This window comes from Cyanistes caeruleus, chromosome 7, assembly GCF_971803275.1.
Source record: "Cyanistes caeruleus chromosome 7, bCyaCae1.hap1.1, whole genome shotgun sequence".
Taxonomy (NCBI): Eukaryota; Metazoa; Chordata; class Aves; order Passeriformes; family Paridae; genus Cyanistes; species Cyanistes caeruleus.
Genome location: NC_141707.1, coordinates 8,593,380 through 8,611,518, shown reverse-complemented (window position 1 = coordinate 8,611,518; position 18,139 = coordinate 8,593,380). Strand labels below are relative to the sequence as shown.

The 18,139-nt window shown below is 34.7% G+C and overlaps 1 protein-coding gene across 6 annotated transcripts in view; it reads left to right on the top strand.

Annotated features, from left to right (window-relative positions):
• Positions 1-18,139, top strand: part of NCKAP1 (NCK associated protein 1) — a 57,855-nt gene that overhangs the window by 21,487 nt on the left and 18,229 nt on the right. For 4 of the 6 annotated variants that reach the window (XM_086896082.1, XM_086896085.1, XM_086896080.1 and 1 more), the window contains 21 exons: positions 319-411; positions 607-663; positions 1,661-1,803; positions 1,888-1,978; positions 3,338-3,475; positions 4,157-4,205; positions 4,676-4,832; positions 5,406-5,462; positions 5,990-6,086; positions 6,314-6,420; positions 7,484-7,616; positions 8,870-8,951; positions 9,352-9,410; positions 9,991-10,136; positions 10,687-10,819; positions 12,374-12,493; positions 12,735-12,874; positions 14,078-14,209; positions 16,432-16,650; positions 17,012-17,142; positions 17,537-17,634. In XM_086896082.1, the coding sequence (XP_086752208.1) occupies positions 319-411; positions 607-663; positions 1,661-1,803; positions 1,888-1,978; positions 3,338-3,475; positions 4,157-4,205; positions 4,676-4,832; positions 5,406-5,462; positions 5,990-6,086; positions 6,314-6,420; positions 7,484-7,616; positions 8,870-8,951; positions 9,352-9,410; positions 9,991-10,136; positions 10,687-10,819; positions 12,374-12,493; positions 12,735-12,874; positions 14,078-14,209; positions 16,432-16,650; positions 17,012-17,142; positions 17,537-17,634 (2,382 nt within the window). The remainder of the gene's footprint in view (positions 1-318; positions 412-606; positions 664-1,660; positions 1,804-1,887; positions 1,979-3,337; positions 3,476-4,156; positions 4,206-4,675; positions 4,833-5,405; positions 5,463-5,989; positions 6,087-6,313; positions 6,421-7,483; positions 7,617-8,869; positions 8,952-9,351; positions 9,411-9,990; positions 10,137-10,686; positions 10,820-12,373; positions 12,494-12,734; positions 12,875-14,077; positions 14,210-16,431; positions 16,651-17,011; positions 17,143-17,536; positions 17,635-18,139) is intronic. The other 2 variants (XM_086896083.1, XM_086896081.1) reach the window with 1 other exon arrangement.

Sequence of the window (18,139 nt, the reverse complement as noted above, 5' to 3'; positions counted from 1 at the left end):
TTTTGCGAATTATACATATGATAACATAACACTTTTCCTAACTACCATTTTCATCTCTAGCTGAGCTAAACAATATAACTCTGGTACTAATGGGTACTAATGTAACTTTTATCTTCAAAATGTAGTTGGCAGCTGTTAAAATGATCAGTGCTGAGAACTCTGTGTGAATTTGACACACGCAGAACCTCAGTCTTAGCAAACCATGTTACAGCTTCTTTGCATAGCCTGGTGGTTACTCTGCGCTTCACAGGTGTTACTTTTCAGCAGTCTTCTCAAGATCTTCTAAGAACAGTGTGCATGTTTATGTTTCTCTTTTAGCAACAGCTTGCTCAGCTCCAGAAAGAAAAATCAGAGATTTTGAAGAACCTGGCATTATACTACTTCACGTTCGTTGATGTTATGGAATTTAAGGTAAGGTATTACAAATGTGTAAGTTCTGTCACATTAGGTTTCTGTAATTTTGTTCATGAAATAACACTACATAATGAAATAGCTGAACTTGAAGGTCTGTTCTTCAAATTAAAAAAAATGAAGCTCCCTCACTAATTGTAGTAATGTGATTTAATGATGTCTTTTTAAACTAAAGTTGTTCCTTTGTTTTTCAAGGACCATGTCTGTGAGCTGCTAAACACTATTGATGTTTGCCAAGTCTTCTTTGATATTGTAAGTTTCTAGGTTTAAATTTTCAAAAATGTTTCCATTCAGAGTCCTGTGGGGAGAAGAACTTGCTTTTGTTAGTCCAAGAAACATCACCTCTCTAGTTATAAATGCAAAAGAAATAAAAACAGTGTTTCTAACTTATATAATAGAGAGACAGACCTTTCTCAGTGGGCTTCTTATGGTCAGTAGTAACAGTATTGTTACCAGACATAAAAATTTTTCAATAATTTTTGATTTATTGCATCTGCAAGTTAATTCATAGTCATCTGTATACTTATGCCTTGTGAGACTCACAAGACAAGACTATTACTGGTGTCCACCTAAGCTATTCGAGGAGGTCACTTTTGGGGTTGATTAAACAACTACAAAAGCATCTAAAAGTCTTATATTGAAAACAAAATGACCATCCTCGCCTCCCTCCCCAAAAAACCCCAATTAAAAAAACAAAACAAAGAAACACCAATAAACAAACATAGGAAAAAAGCCCCCAAAAGAAAGCCTCCAACACCTTTTCCTATTGGTTTCAACTTTCTTAATGTTCTTAACATCACCTTGTTAGTTTTTGTCATTATTCTATATTTGGCCAACTTGGATTCATAATATGAAAAAGGAACAGGTATGTGTTCTGTGGAATGATGTTACAAGGCCAGTGGGATATGTGCTAGTCTTTTATGTTAGGGTCTTATTAAAATACAGTTCATAGGCACAACACTGCTGACTGCTTAGTAAGCAAGAGAAGTTTTCCTGTTTGTCAGGTAATCTGTGACACTTAAGCCAGGAAGAATTTAATTGCTTTCATGAGTGCAAACAGTTCTGAGAATCTGATGAATAAATTAAGGTTATAGAGAGTTATAATCCACCAGAACAAGAACTTTATTCAAAGGACAGCCCATTGTATTTAAAAATGCTGAAATGTAAGGAAAATGGAAATGCAAGGAAAAATGCTTTATGATTGTTTCTAAAAGTTTTTAAATTATAATTTACTGGTTCTCATTTCTAGACTGTAAATTTTGATTTAACAAAGAACTACCTAGATTTGATTATAACCTACACAACTCTAATGATACTGCTGTCCCGAATTGAAGAAAGGAAGGCTATCATTGGATTGTATAACTATGCCCATGAAATGACACATGGAGCGAGGTAAATAATTTATTGTATAAAAGACTTGTGTAATGTTAATGATAGTAACAGCTACCTCAGTGAATTGTTTGTTTTTGCTTTTAGTGACAGAGAATATCCACGCCTTGGCCAGATGATTGTGGATTATGAAAACCCATTAAAGAAAATGATGGAGGAATTCGTGCCTCACAGTAAAGTATGTAACTTCTTTTCACAGGGATGCAGTAACCTTAATTGGGAGAAACAGATAGAAAGTAAATATGCAAGAGTTTGTTTTGTTAAAGGCCTTTTGGTATACATTTCACATGAGATTTCTGCTTACATTGAATGTCTAGGGCTGGGGATTGATACCCTATTAAAAAGCACAACCTGTAGAAGTACAGAAACTCTAAGACCCATTAATAAGGTGACATTTTATTCACTAAGGATTAGAAATTAAAAATCAGTTGTGGATCGTCTGAGAATAGCTACTTCTGTGTTTTGTGTAGCCTTGTAGCTTGAAATTAAAGAGATTTACAGTGTTTCTGTGAAGTTGATTATTTTGCCATCCTAGATGAATGTGATTTTCTATTTTGTAACCTGAGGAGTTTTGCTTTGGGTTGTCCTTAAACTGGGAATCCTGGAGATTACCACTGCCTCTTTAACAGGTGCTCCTGTACCCAAAAGCTGACATTCTGCTGAGTTGCCTTTACTGAGCTAAAGGAGCTCAATTCCTTTTTGTACAGATGTTTCTAAGTTTCTATTCTTACCCTATTGGTTGTGTGGTAGTTTTGTGATATTTTATCTAGGCTGTATTTTTATGTAAGAATACCTTGGAAAAGTTACAGAAGCTTTGCTGAAGTCAAAGTATATCCTGTTTTATCACTTGCCATTTGTTCACTAGATCTGCTATTCTGTCAAAGGAAACTAGATTTCTCTGGTCAGGATTGACCAACTATTATAAAGATGGTACTTTCTAGGTGCTTTCAAGTTAATTGCCTAACAATTACACCTTAGTTTGAAATCTTTGGCACTAGCTTAAGTTACCTTCCAAGTTATTACCTAAAGTTTTTAAGGTTTGAGTTTTTCTTTACCTGTTTTGAAGTTTAGGCACTAGTTGTGCTTTTCTTCTCTAGTTTTCTTGAGATTTTTCTCAATTTCCTTAAACATTTCAGTATTGTCACTAGAAGTTCAGAGTTTTCCAGCTACTTTCCTAAGTGCTCTGAAGTGAAATAGTTTCCAATACTTATAAATTGTCTGTAATCTTACTGTTGTTACACTTTCCACAGTTCCTGTCTTGTAAAGACTTACCTAGCTAAGGATCTCAATTACAAGTAATCTTTTCTGGTGCACATTTTAACAAAGATGCTTTACTTCTCAGTATTATTTTTTTAATGCTCTTGTATATAAATTTTATGTGTTAAATAAACTAGATTCAATGGGGTTTAACCTTATGTTTAGTTTCAAAACTAGTTCTCTAAAATGTTTTGATGACTGTTAGTAATAATGTTGAGGAAACAGCTCTACTGATGAAATATTACTAACCATTCAAACTAATCATTAGCCTGCTTTTTAGTCCCTTTCAGATGCTCTGATTTCACTCCAGATGGTCTATCCTCGACGAAATCTCTCAGCTGACCAGTGGAGAAACGCACAACTACTGAGCCTCATCAGTGCCCCCAGTACAATGCTTAATCCTGCACAGTCTGACACAGTATGGTCTTTTAATTTACATTCTATGATAGAGTTGAGTAAGGTTTTCTGTAAAATAGTTGTCTGTTGGATTACCTCTACGTGACTTTTAATCAGAGAAGAAGAATAAGGACACTCATTAGTAAAGGGGAGAAGTTTTCTGTCATTAAGTAAAGTTTCTGTTACATTAACTTGTGCCTTCAGTTTCAGTAATTTGTTGACCAGAAGATGAAGGGAAGCAGTGTTAGCTTCTGCAGGTGTAGAGGGGAAGAATCCCGTGTACCCTCTCACATGTTTGTGAGCCAGGAGACTGGAAATCAGAACTGGTCCTTCCTTTAAAATTTGTGTTTGCACTTGCTGCCTCAGTTGTGATATGAATGGTTATCTTTCTGAAAAAATTGAAACTCTTAACAGTTGCAAAGTAGTGATTAGTATCCATCAAAAACTTCTTATTCTTAAATATTGTTAAATACAGTGTTTATTGAAAATAAATATTTGTCAAAATTTGTTCAAGGTGTTGCAGGGTATGGAAGCTCACTTAGTATTCTAACCCTCAGTTTCTGAAGTGCTGAAAAAAAGTCACTTCAGTGACTTTTAGTGGTCAGTGGCCTTCTGTGATTCTTCAGCATTTAAGACTTCATTTGTCCCTTTTTGCTAAGAAGTACTTATAACTAGTGTGCTACAAATTAATGTTTTTTAACAGATGCCATGTGAATACCTATCTCTGGATGCAATGGAAAAATGGATCATTTGTAAGTAAAATATTCTGAAATGACTCATGCTTGTATTAAAAAAAATGGTTAACATTTAAAAGGCTACTTGCTTTCTGTACTGTACAATGGCTGTTGTATTCAAGTAATATTCTGGAGCACTTGATTAAATTTCGTTTGTACTAACATGCAGTGAAACTAGAATTCAGCATGGGGTGCTGGAATAGAGTGTGTCATGTTCCAGACTTTGACTGGAAGTGAGGGCTTCAGTAATTCTGATGAAAACAGTCAAGTAGTATCAACATAAAGTAATTAATTTCACAAAAATATTGCAAAAATACCTCCATTAGAAGCAGGGAGGTATTTTTTATATATTAGAACATATTATCCATTAAAGAGTTTATTAATGATCTATGCAAACTATTTAAAGAGAAAATACATAATCATCTCACTGTTCTCTTACTGTCTTTGTGCACCTGATTTGTGACATACATCAATGTGAACTTTTGAAGTTGGATTTATTTTGTGCCACGGAATCCTAAATAGTGACGCTACAGCATTGAATCTTTGGAAACTTGCACTTCAAAGCAGCTCTTGCTTGGCTCTGTTTCGGGACGAAGTGTTCCATATTCACAAAGCTGCAGAGGATTTGTTTGTAAACATAAGAGGGTAAGGTTTTGTTCTCCTTTCAGAATCTCTGCTAAAAACACTGTATTTCTTGAAGAGCTGTTTCAAACAGACTACTTCTGCTTCACTTAAGTTCTGCTTAGGTACACAAACAGTTTTGCTTGGTATCTTAATTGTTTCTTTAATGCATGAGTTTTAGGGGCCTGATTTCATAACCACCACACCTATTTTTTATCTCAGTTCTGAAAACCTGGTGAATTAGTCTCTAAGATTAATGATCTCACCCACAAATCTTGATTTACTGAAAGGAAATGATGTTAAGAATGTGGAGTTTGCTTGAAAAATTGCATCTTGCTGCTGCTGTTTCTGCAGTACATTATATGAAAACTCAGGAACAAAGTTGAGACCTCTACCAGCAAAGACCAGGAGCACTTGAGTAGAAAGTACTTTTGGTTTGGGTATCTAGTTTTGGCATTTAGCTCTGCTCAGGAGGTGGTGTGCATTTTCTGCTGTATCCTGCTTGCTATAACATTGTAGCTCCTCTCAAGTCCATGTCAGTTCTTTCTAAAATGTGGTACCATTCTTATACTATATCTGATTGGTTTTTACTTGCAGCTACAACAAGCGCATTAATGACATCAGAGAGTGCAAAGAAGCTGCTGTTTCACATGCGTAAGTGTCTTTAAAAGTTTTTCAGACACATTTTAGGGTTGTTTCTCTTAAAACAAAATCATAAAATTGTACAAACAGAATTTGTCAAATGCTGAATTAGTTATGCATTGTCAAAGAGATAATTTGCTGATCATTCCTTTAAATCTGCATGTACTTAATGTCATTTCCAATTTCACTTCCCAAGTTTTAGATTATTCTTCAAATTATTAGGATGGAAGCATTTAGTTTATTCATTAGTTATGTTTTGTCTGATTACAAAATATGAATGCAGATTAAATAGAAATCTTTTAATGTAGTCAAATGCACATCACAGTGACGGAGCAGAGAACTTGTGGATTAAATTTATTGATGCTTCAAGGATATATGATGTTGATGATGAGGATGCTAATTTTTTAAACCACATTCTTCAAAATTCTGAAATTTTGAAGTTGGTATAATATAATCTGCCTATGCTTGGTCTTAAAAGCTTTTGAAAATCAAGTATTCGGTGGCTAGCATCATGGATAATGTATTTTCTTTTGGTGCAGTGGTTCAATGCATAGAGAGAGACGCAAGTTTTTACGTTCTGCACTCAAAGAACTAGCCACTGTCTTGTCTGATCAGCCAGGCCTCTTGGGTCCCAAGGTAATGACAGTTTTATACTTTGCATTTGTGCAAAAACCTGTGTGCTTCTCAATGGTAAATCAAATATTTATTTTCTTTTGCTGGGGAAAAACTCCTCACTTCACTCTGAGAAAACCTACTTTGTTTTTTTAATTCTTGGGTTTTAGGGACTAGTTGCCTCTTGAGTGCACAAACTATTCAGCTTTTGTGTGTATTGATAAGCTTGTGAACAATTTTTTGTTTTTCAGGCACTTTTTGTATTTATGGCATTATCCTTTGCTCGTGATGAAATTATTTGGCTTCTTCGTCATGCAGATAATATGCCAAAGAAGAGTGCAGATGATTTCATAGATAAGTATGTTCATTTTTAATGCAATACCTTCAATACTAGAATTTCACAGACAAATTTGAAGGCAGTGGAATCTCAGTAGAGGTTGGCTGTATGGAGCAGCTGGGAATGTTCAAAAAAAATGTACTTGAGAATATTAAGTGTCCCATCAAAACAGAAAAGTAGAAATACTGTCCTAGAAATTGGAGCATATCAGTGAAAATTCATTTCTAAAATAAAAATATTTTATATAAGTTTCGGGTTTTAATTTTAAATAGGCAAAAATAAAGCTTTTTCATGTGTCTTCACTGATTTTGCATTGATCAAATCAATTTTGGAGGCAAGAAAACTTTCCAAAAGCTTTTTTTGTTGATTTATAGAATGTCTCTTGTAACAAAACTGTCTTTTAAATCGGCACTAATGCAATACAGCATTAGTGTCATCATAAGCAGATGGTAAAAATGAGAACTATGAGTACAAGATCTTACAAGTGTGGATAGGCAGGAGACTTCTCAAGATGATTGGACACAAGGTTGAACTGAAAGACTGCAGGATTTTAAATAAGTAACAATCAGAAAGCCATTTATAGAGCTGGAGTGGGAAAATCTTGGAGTCTCACCACTAGATTTAGGTGCTAAGGAGAGATGGAGGTTCCAGAGCCTCTCTGAAACAACCTGTGTAAATATTTAGCCATGCTCATGCCTTGGAAAAAAAGCCAGAAAAGCAGTTATTAAACTTGTATTTTTCAGGTTTAACCTCTTTTTGAGAAAAATATTTTTTCAAATTGAGCTTTTCAGAAGGGCTTCTTATTCAGAAAAATAACTGAATAGTTAGACAAACCTTTGAGAATTACTATGGTGGTATCCAGCTGACTTATGTCCTGTTGAGTGGATTTGACCTTGCAGAAGAAATTACCTATGTAAGCTCCTTTTACATTAACAAATACTTACATAGAGAAATTAGCTATTGAAAATTGTTTTAAAAGCGAGGTATAGGAGTAAATTGCCTTGAGAGGCATCCCACTAATAGAATGTTTTTTTTTTAATGTTTTGAGTAATATTTGTAAGCTTTTCCTTGTCTTTTTGTCTAGGCACATAGCTGAGTTAATATTCTACATGGAGGAGCTCAGGGCACACGTGAGAAAATATGGACCAGTGATGCAGAGATACTATGTACAGTATCTCTCTGGCTTTGATGCAGTGGTCTTAAATGAGCTTGTGCAGGTATGGCAGCATCATGGTTCTTGGTTCTCAAATGCAAATATTAACAAAGGCTTTTTGTCCAAAATGATGTCATAAAATGCATCCCAGTTTGTGGATTTTGATGTATTTTATGGAATAAAACAAATCAGCTTTTAATTCTGGGATTTAGAATTGTACTTATAGTTTCTATATAACATCACTGAATATCCCAAGTTGGAAAGGACCCACAAGGCTCATCCAAGTCCAGCTCCTGGCCCTGCACAGGACCCCCCAATAATCCCACCCTGTGCCTGAGAGTGTTGTCCAAATGCTCATTGAACTCTTGGGGCAGTGCCCCAAGCCCTGGGGATCCTGCTCAGTGTCCAACCACTCTCTGAGGGAGGAACATTTTCCTGATATCTACCTAAACATCCCCTGAGAAAGCTACATACCATTTTGAGTGGTATGAATTCATATACTTCAGTATTCATATATGAAAATTATGAAGCAGTATTATGTTTAGAAACAGTGAAACAGGTACTATCACTGAAGGAGTTTAGAAACATTTCCTTATTTAGGCCAACCAACAAGAAATTAAAGATTTTCTGAAGTGCTTGGGTTTTATTCCCTAGTGACCCCACTAGATGGAGCCCAAACTGAAACGAAGGGAAAAAAATGGGCTTGAATTTTAGTTGTCATTAATTCATAACAGCTATCAAGCTGTTATGATTAGACAGATTAGACAAGTGATTGAGTGGTAATTTGGATTTTTTCAGCCTTTAGGTTTCAATGTCAGTTATTGCTGGAATTATGAGAAACTTCTGCATTGCATTACTTAACAGAAGTGTGGTCCTATTGGTGCCTAAAACTAAAAAGATTTATGTTGCATTTTGTAAAATTTGAATGTTTATTAAATAAACTTGAATTTTTAATGAAAAAAAATTTGAGAGAGGGTTTCTCTGGAGGTAAAGCGATGCATGTCTCCATTATATCCAGCCATTTTTTCTTTGCAGACAGGGTAGAAAATGTAGCATAGCTACATTTACTGACAGATCTTCCTGTTTTGAGCTGATACTGATTTGGAAGCAATCTTTTCTAGGTATTTGTCATCAACCAATGAATTAAAAAGTGAAAGTTATTAAACAGCACTACTAGAAATATTCCATCGATTAAGTTAGCTCTTGTAGGTTTTTGAACATTTCAGAGTATAGCTGATAAATGGGGCATGGATATTGACATTGTTTCATAAACCAAGTTCAAAGTAATAATAATAATATTGACACCTTTTATTTTAGAACCTTTCAGTGTGCCCAGAGGATGAATCAATCATCATGTCCTCTTTTGTAAACACAATGACTTCACTAAGTGTGAAACAAGGTAAGTTTAAATTATCTTGGATAACTGGTAACAGACTGGGAGATTCCTTGGAAAAATTTCATCCCTTTTGTTTCATATAATCAGTAGGAGATAAATGCATTTCTTCCCTTGTTTCTCTTCCTTTTTTATATCTGCTTCGTGTGATGTGTCCCTTTTCCAAAGGATGCTGATGGGTAGTAATCCTACCTTTTAATATTGAAAAAATATTACACATATTTTCATCTAGATATTTTAATTCCTTTTACTGCAACTGTACTGGATCAAAATGTTTGGGTAAAAATATGAAGTTCATTACCCAAACAGTTCTTTACTTTGGGGTTTTTAGAAGTTCTGATAAAATATATCTGAATTTGTTACTGTTTTCTAAGGGTTTTCTGTTCTATATTTTTCCCTGATTCAGTTGAAGATGGAGAGGTATTTGACTTCAGAGGAATGAGATTAGATTGGTTTAGATTGCAGGTAAGAATTGGTAAATATGCATTTAAGACGTTTCACTAACCTAAAGCAAAAACATTCCATACATTACTACTGTTCTAGATTACTCTCACACTGCAAGCGTGTGAAAGGCTATCTAAAAATAATCTACTCTTCATATCAAACAAATAATTTAACAGATAATTTGCTATGTTTTGATATAACTTTGTCTGCTTTGGGTACTTTCTGCAAATCATCCCTTGGGGTGTTTATAACAGTTCAGAAATAGAATGTGTTGAGGCTGAGCTGTTTGGTGGGTGTTCAGGGTGTGATTCAGCGTGCCTACACTGGTAGGGGAGAGCTTACAAATTTGTGTTTTGCCAATACATTTGTTCTGCAGTTTATCTGGGAATTAGTGCCGTATTCAATGGGTGTTTAGACACTTCACTGAAAGGCAGTTTGCTTTTTTTAAAGCTCTAGCGAGAAAAATTCCTGCATGGTCTTTAAGTATGCAGGTGTCCTGTGCATAACACAGACAATATTTAACATTGGTATTGAGCAATAGCAATGGAATTTGCACAAAAGCAGCTGCAGATATAACATTTAAATTGTATTGTCTTTCCAGGCCTACACGAGCGTTTCTAAAGCTTCGCTTGGTCTCGCGGACCACAGAGAGCTAGGAAAAATGATGAACACGATCATTTTCCACACAAAAATGGTAGATTCTTTGGTGGAGATGTTGGTTGAAACCTCAGATCTTTCTATCTTCTGGTATGTTACTAACCTGACTGTACAAGTTTTTTATTATTTATTATTTGGTTTGTCCTTGCAAGTTGTAATTTTTAAATAGTATACTTTATAGGATGATAGGCCAGTGAAAGAATTGATTGACATTTCTGGTTTCTAGTAGAATTAATTTGAAAAAGGTATTTATGAACATCTGTCAGAGATATTCTCCATGCAGTTATATAATTGATTAGGAATCATTTGCAGATTTTTTCCTTTATACTTTTTGGCAAAATGTGCGGGTTTTTACAGTCCCTGTATGGCAAACATCAGAATAAAATAATAATAATAATAATAATAATAACAATAACAACAATAATAATAATAACAATAATAATAATAATAATAATGTTGTAAAATAGATATGCAAATCAAATGTATAAGAAGTGAATGCAAAAAACAAAAATGGTGAAGTTTTTGGTATACAAAATACGTTTATGGTCACATTTTGTTTGTGTGAAGTAAACCTTATTTGCAGCAAAAACATATATATGGCATTTAAGTGTCTGATTAATAACCAGTTAATTCTGTTCAGTTTTTATAGTCGTGCTTTTGAGAAGATGTTTCAGCAGTGTTTGGAGCTTCCTTCTCAATCAAGATATTCAATTGCATTCCCACTGCTTTGTACTCACTTTATGAGCTGTACCCATGAACTGTGCCCTGAAGAGGTAATTTTTAAATTTTAGTTATTTTCATCTCTTATTCAATGTAGAGTGAACTAGAGCTGAACACTGTAAGAAGGTGTTTGTTATGGCAGTTCAATATTTGAGGGAGGAGTGTGCTAAAAATATAAAAATGGAGTTAAAACAAGTGGATACCTTGTTACATGACTCTTCATGCATAAATCTCTAAATCCTTTTCTGAAGTGAGGAAACATTTTGATTTTTATGCCTTTTAAAACTTAGAAGGAACAGTTTTCCTGTTAAATAGTTTAGAAATTTGTAGTTGGGGAAGGAAATAGGAAGTTGGGGGTTCTGTATGCCTTGTTAGAGTTTTCTTCAGTAAGAACAAAAAAAAGTTATACACAGTATAATGCAAGCATTTGCTTTGGTCAAAACTGGGTAATGAAAACCTTGTTGGTTAGAGCTAGAATTTAAAAAAAATACTGCATCACTTGAAGAAATGCACTTTTTGTTAAAGGAAGCAGTTTGAATCTGAGGAAATTCTTTCTATTTTTGTTGTGAGGACATAAATCCTTTTGTACATTTCCTGTATGTTCATTGACTTTGGAATTAGCCTGGGAGTTAACTTGGCCATTTTTATGTACTGCTCATGAAAATGTTGTTTTCATTCCTAACAGTGCTCATCTAAAACAATTAGTTGAATAGGATTTATTGTAATATACAGACTATGGGGTTTTCCTAATTAAACATAAAATTATTTTCTGCTAAACTTCATTACAATATACATCTATATAGTGTATGCTTTGCTTTAAATAGCTGCCAATGCTATTTATATTAGACAAGCAATAAAAAGTTTCCAGGAAAGCTTGATCCTTCAGGACAAGAGACATCTTTGAGAGCAGTGAGAGTAACAGTAAGAAATCAGTAGCCAAAGTCCACTCTGTGCATTCAGCTGCAGCAGGCACATTTTGTCACAGCCAGCAGAACTTGAAATTCAGTATCTAAATTGTATGCCTTAGTATCTATTATAATTTTGGAAAAATACTCTTTGCTGTGCCGTGTACTGTGTCATAGTGTGGCTGATAGAAAGTAAACATCAGTGGTGAAAGGACCATTTCAGCAAGACAGAGACTGCACTTGTGCAGATCCAGTGACAAAGGAACAGACTCCAGAAATTAATGCAGCAGGGCTTTATCTTTGACTTGTTCAGTGATCTGAAGGACACTTCTTTCTCTATAGCTTGAGCTGCATGCCCTTTTCCCCCTAGACTTAGTATTGGCACATATTAACATTCACAGAGACCTTGGAATATTGGGCACATGAAAGTAGATTTGGTCCTAAATTAAATGTGGAAACATACTTCTTAAAAGGTTTTTTTTTACTTCTTTTTACAGAAAATATGTTTAATGGTGAATTTGAAAATTTCATGGTTCAAATTGCTTCCAGAAAGAACAAAATAGCCTAGAGTCAAGATTATTGAGGACTAATTATTTTATTATTTCCTATATCCTAGTTACATGATTAGTGAACTGTTCTCTGCAGCAGTTTAGGATTGATGAGAAACTGAAAATCCTGATTCCTTTTCTCCATTTTTAACAGCGACATCATATTGGAGATCGCAGTCTTTCCTTGTGTAACATGTTCTTGGATGAAATGGCTAAGCAAGCTCGAAATCTTATCACAGACATTTGCACAGAACAATGTACACTGAGTGATCAGGTGAGTATGGTTGTGTCTATTTTAATTCTCTGAGATTTTCTGCATTCAACTTTCTGGGTATTTTCTGTTCACTTCTTTCTCTGTGTTTTGGGTAAGCTTTCTGTTCATAAAATTGAAGGTGATTTGAGCAAGAATTTTTAATGCTAGAATTGTGTCAAAGGAAGAATGTGTTATTTATGTGATGAAGTGTGGTAAAAAATTGGATTTTAATTTGTACTGGTTATTTCTTTTTGTTTACTAGTTGTTGCCAAAACATTGTGCCAAAACCATCAGTCAAGCAGTGAACAAGAAGTCAAAAAAACAGACTGGAAAGAAAGGAGAACCTGAAAGGGAGAAACCAGGAGTAGAAAGCATGAGGAAAAACAGATTGGTTGTGACAAAGTAGGCTGCTTCTTCTGTTCTTTTCACCTTGAATCCAAAGTAAAAATATGTTTTACATATTGAATGTTTCTTGCTTAATTTGTTTGAATAAATTTAATTGGCTGTAAGTTTTATAACTTTAGGTTTGTGAGCTTATGATGCTTCTGTGACTTGTATAGATAATGAATTTTGTTACATAGGTAATAGGAATGTTTGTCACTTAAATTTATCCCCTTGACTGTTTCCTTTCCTTCAGCAGAAAGAGTCCCTGTACTGCAGCTAGGCTTCCTGAATAGTCATATTAACTGTGGGCATGTGAGTTCAAGGAGTAGGTGGCATCTTCAATTCTACCTTGCTTTAGCACCCTTAAGTACAGGCTGGACAGGAATTTCTTGCTGCTGAAAGGCTGATATGGAGTTACAGTTCCAGTGCCTGAACCAAGTGGAGGAGGTTTCCTTGTTAGTGGCTGTAGAAATGATTGAGAGCACCAGTAAATCAATAGCAAAACCAAAAAACCCACCTGGAATAGGTAAGATGGAAGGTTAATAAATACAGTTTGGGGTGTAAGAGATGATAGGGTAGGAATGACTGTAAGATAGGTGCAAGGAGAGATCAGAGATCAGGATGGGAGAGTGATAAAAGTATGAAGAGGAAAAAAGCTAAAAAAAGAACAGTGTGTGATTGGAAGTGCCTAAATTCATGCATTGCTGAAGTGGTTTTGCTACAGTTGCAACAACTGAACAGCAGAGAACTGTAAAGATTAGAGGAGTTGACGGAAAAGAACTTAGTTTAAGATTTGTTCCCCCAATATTTCTAGATTTTTATTACTGCTTGCTAGGAAATATTATTTATATTGTTTAGTTCAGTAAGGGAAAAATCACTTAAATGTCTATTCTTTTTTGGAGGGTAAAAAAATACATATATATTATATATATATATATATATATATATATATATATATATATATATATATATATATATATATATATTAGAAAAAGAAATCTCACATCACTGTATGCAATGCAGATCAATATTCAGTTGTAGGATGTCTTCTTGGCCAAAATACTGTTTTTAAAATATGCTAGAAAAGTGTCTCAAAGCAGATCATGAGAATTAGACCTGTACCTGCTTTTGAGGCATTATCCATTCAGTATGTGCCTTCCATCATAATATACACTTCTGTTGCATTAAATATTTTTCTTAATTTCTTGTCTATTCTTAAAGCCTGGACAAACTGCATACTGCACTTTCTGAGCTCTGCTTCTCAATCAATTATGTACCAAACATGGTAGTTTGGGAACACACGTTTACCCCAAGAGAATATTTGACATCTCACCTGGAAATCCGCTTTACCAAGTAAGAAATATTGTAGAGTTAGAAGCATTGATACACAAGATAAGCCTTTGCTGTTTTATGTTGGAAATACTGTGTACTTACTACATTAAACTAGGTTTTAAAGCTTATGAAAACTGTGAGTAGAATCCCAACTAAATGATTATTAAGTTGCATGTGCAGACATACACAATAGTCAATTGATGTTTTAAAATAAAATATGTTGAAATCCATATAATCTATTTAATAGCTAGATTCTGCACTCCCAATCCTGTGTATTTTGTAGGAGCTGGTGATGGCTGTTTTTAGGCACATATGAAGACATGCATTCCCACCATTCTTTTGCACAGTTCTGCAGTATTTTCATATATTTGAGTCCACTGCCTTGCTAAAAGGAAATCTAAATATCAGAAATCAAGATCTGACAAAGCCAACTGAGAATATGTGCAGTTTCTTTTTTTTTTTTTTTTCAATTAAGTGTTGATTTTGGATATTCCTGTCCATTCTTACCTGGTCTTCCTGTAATTTTTTACAGAAATAGGCAAATGGCAACTTCTGGAGAGGACTTCATATTAAACCAGCCAGCTATCGTACTATTTTATACCAAAGATTACTGGTTATAGATTTCAAGCAGGGTATAAGGCTTAATCAGTTTAATCATCAAGGCATAATAATAGGTCATTGGAGCATTCCACCAGTAAGATAAGGTATCTTCATGAAAATGAAGATAACTTAATGACAATTTAAGAAGTCAGCTCTTCAGGTTTATGAGCTTAGACCAGTGTTGGTCACTTGTGTTTATTTTGATTTGTGGGATCTTGGCTTGTGGATTGGGGCTGAAGCAACAGGCACATTACTTTTAGAGACTGCTTTCCTTTTTCTTGCTTCATGGAAGAAATGAAACTTGTTAGCTGAGCAGAATAGATATTCAATTTACAATCATTTCACAGGCCTTCAAGTGGCATTTCTTTCAGGGGCTTGCAGTGTTCCTTAAAAGACAATGTTAGTGTCTCACTGTTAGGGTTTGTTTACTGTTTTAAGCTCCTCTGTGTCATGTGTGATTGGACTGGAGCTTATTATTATGCCACTTAATCTTGTTATTGTATTAATTTTGAATTTATTTTACAATAAGAGACTGCCTCAGAAACAAACTATTGAAAATTCTTACTTACATATATCCAAACAACAACAAAAAATTAAATAATGTGATGTTCTCCTCCATAAAAACTCATCCTGTTCACCTGTGATGAAGGTCATGATCCACCAATTTCTTTTTTTTTTTTTAAATTGCTGTTCTGTCTTTGAAAAGTACATATTACTTGAAAGGTTAGCTCTTAAAGTCTGAGACCATTATAAACTTAAAATAAGCACTACAACAAGCATTTGTTTACTAAGACTGCTTTTAAGGATCCCCTGATACAGTTTGTTTGAGTACCTGGTTCTAGTGACATACTGGGTAAGGTCCATGTTCATGTATGTTAGAATGGAACGTACAGTCCTTTGTACAATTCTGCTCTAGCTTGAAAGCCAGCCTGTGAACATCTATTGTTAGAAGCTTGGTTTTATTTATAGTGAGAATTTGAACAAATTAAAGTATGTCCTGCAATTTCTTGGCTCCTTCATTGAAGATAGAAATCAACTGTGTTAGCTAAAGGGAGATGTATTTTTTTTTTGTGTTTATATGCTTTGAACACTTCAGTACATAATTGCTCTTGCATTTCCCAAAAGTTCTGCATTTTAAAAGACTTCAGCATTAATTTATTTGCTGAAGTAGCCTTGAATGGTGTGGATTGCTCATATATATATATGGGGGGAAAAAAGCTTTATTTCAAAAGAGCTTGGTGAGTATTCTTAGTCTCATGAAATTTTTACTGGAACCACAGATACAGTTTTTCTTGGAATCCAAAACCGTTTTTAAAAGTGCTGGTGTAGTGTGTGCGTTGATCAGAGTTTTATACTTGTGGATTTGAGAAGTATTCAAGTAAAACTGATGTTTTCCATGCTTGAAAGTGTTTGAGGCCAGGTTGGATGGAGGTCTTGAGCAGCCTGTTAAGTGGACACTGGAAAGTGTCACTGCCCATGGCAGGAGGGGTTGAACTAGCTGGTCTTTAAGGTCCTTTCCAATCCAGGCCATTCTAAGATTCTTTGAAAATTTGTGGATATAAAATCATCTTTATAGCTGCATCTTTGTTGAATTTTACTAAGAAATTACTTTGTTTCCAATCCTTTTTTTTTTTTCCTAAAAGGTCAATTGTTGGAATGACTATGTATAATCAAGCAACACAAGAGATTGCAAAGCCTTCAGAGCTGTTGACCAGTGTAAGAGCCTATATGACAGTCCTCCAGTCAATAGAAAATTATGTACAGATTGACATTACACGAGTGTTTAACAATGTTCTGCTTCAGCAAACCCAGCATTTAGATAGTCATGGTGAGCCAACCATTACCAGTCTGTACACAAATTGGTAAGTATTATATGAATGCTTGTTACAAATTTTCTAGAGACTTTTTCATGCTGTTGTTTAATGAAAAATCTGTAATTGGAGAAGTGGAGTTATTTTGAATTTTCCTAAGTTTCCAACATCACGTTTACTTCTCTCTGTACCTGTAAAAAGCAGTTTGAAGTTTTCCTGTTGGCAAACCTTTTATACTTTCTATAGGGACAAGATTCAGAGTAAAATGCAAGCATCAGTTGAACCATGAAAACAATGCTTTAGTGTATGAAAACCATGAAAACAATGCCTTGTCACACAACTGTATTTTATCTGTATAGAATATCCATGAACATGTGCTTTTTCACCTAAAACATTTCCCCTTTCTGATAAGGTATTTGGAAACCTTGCTACGACAAGTCAGCAATGGTCACATAGCCTATTTCCCAGCTATGAAGGCATTCGTGAATTTGCCTACAGAAAATGAATTGACATTTAATGCTGAGGAATACTCTGATATATCAGGTAAGCTTTGATACTTCTACTCCATATTTGTGAAGGACAGTTATTGTATTGCTTGAGTAACTGGAATAAAATCAACTCTCAGAGTAACTGTCACTGAAATAACAGCTAACTCATAATTAACAATTAACAAATGCTAGCCTTCAGTAGTATTTTAAGTACTTTTTATTCATGCTGCCTCTTGTCTCACTTTTCCTATTTTTGGTCAAAGTGTAGTGTTGCATTTAAGCTAAAAAGATGGGTATACTACATGTTGGTGACTACTGCTTCAGTTTACTACCATATAAATTCTTGTCTTTATACTTTGGGGTAAAATATTTTTGCACTAGATACACGATGGGCTGAAAATAAATGAAGATGGAATATTTGAGGTATAACAGTTTCTTTTATTTCTCAGAAATGAGAGCTCTTTCTGAACTTCTGGGACCATATGGCATGAAGTTCTTAAGTGAGAGTCTGATGTGGCACATCTCTTCACAGGTTGCTGAGCTTAAGGTAACCTTGGAAACTGGTGGGTGGGAAGGCAGTAGTTTTCTGTTTAAGCTTCCTTCAGGTTATTAAATACCTGTGTTTCTGTATGCCGTCTTTTTAAAATGACTGCATCAAACAAACAGGTAAAGCTGTGAATTTTACTCTTTTGTAGTAAGTTTGCACAGGTAGTATGTGTGTAACCCACATTCTTCAACAGTTGATTGTGCAGGACTTCATGCCGACTGTTCATTTCTGTGTTAGATACCCTAAGTTAGAAATCAACTCTCTTTTATCATCAGTGGGAAGAGAAAGGTTTTTGAAGATCTCCAGGTGTTAGTGAAGCCCTTCCCCAAGACTGTTGACTTTCCAAATGATGCAGGAATATCTCAAATCTACTTCAGTAATCTATAAGGACTTATTTCTTAACAATGTCTGTATGCATCTGTTGTTTAGTTTACATGGATGAAAGACCTCAGGTCCTTTTTTCTTTGTTAGTTTTCCTCATGTCTTTCCCTCAACAGTAACCCTT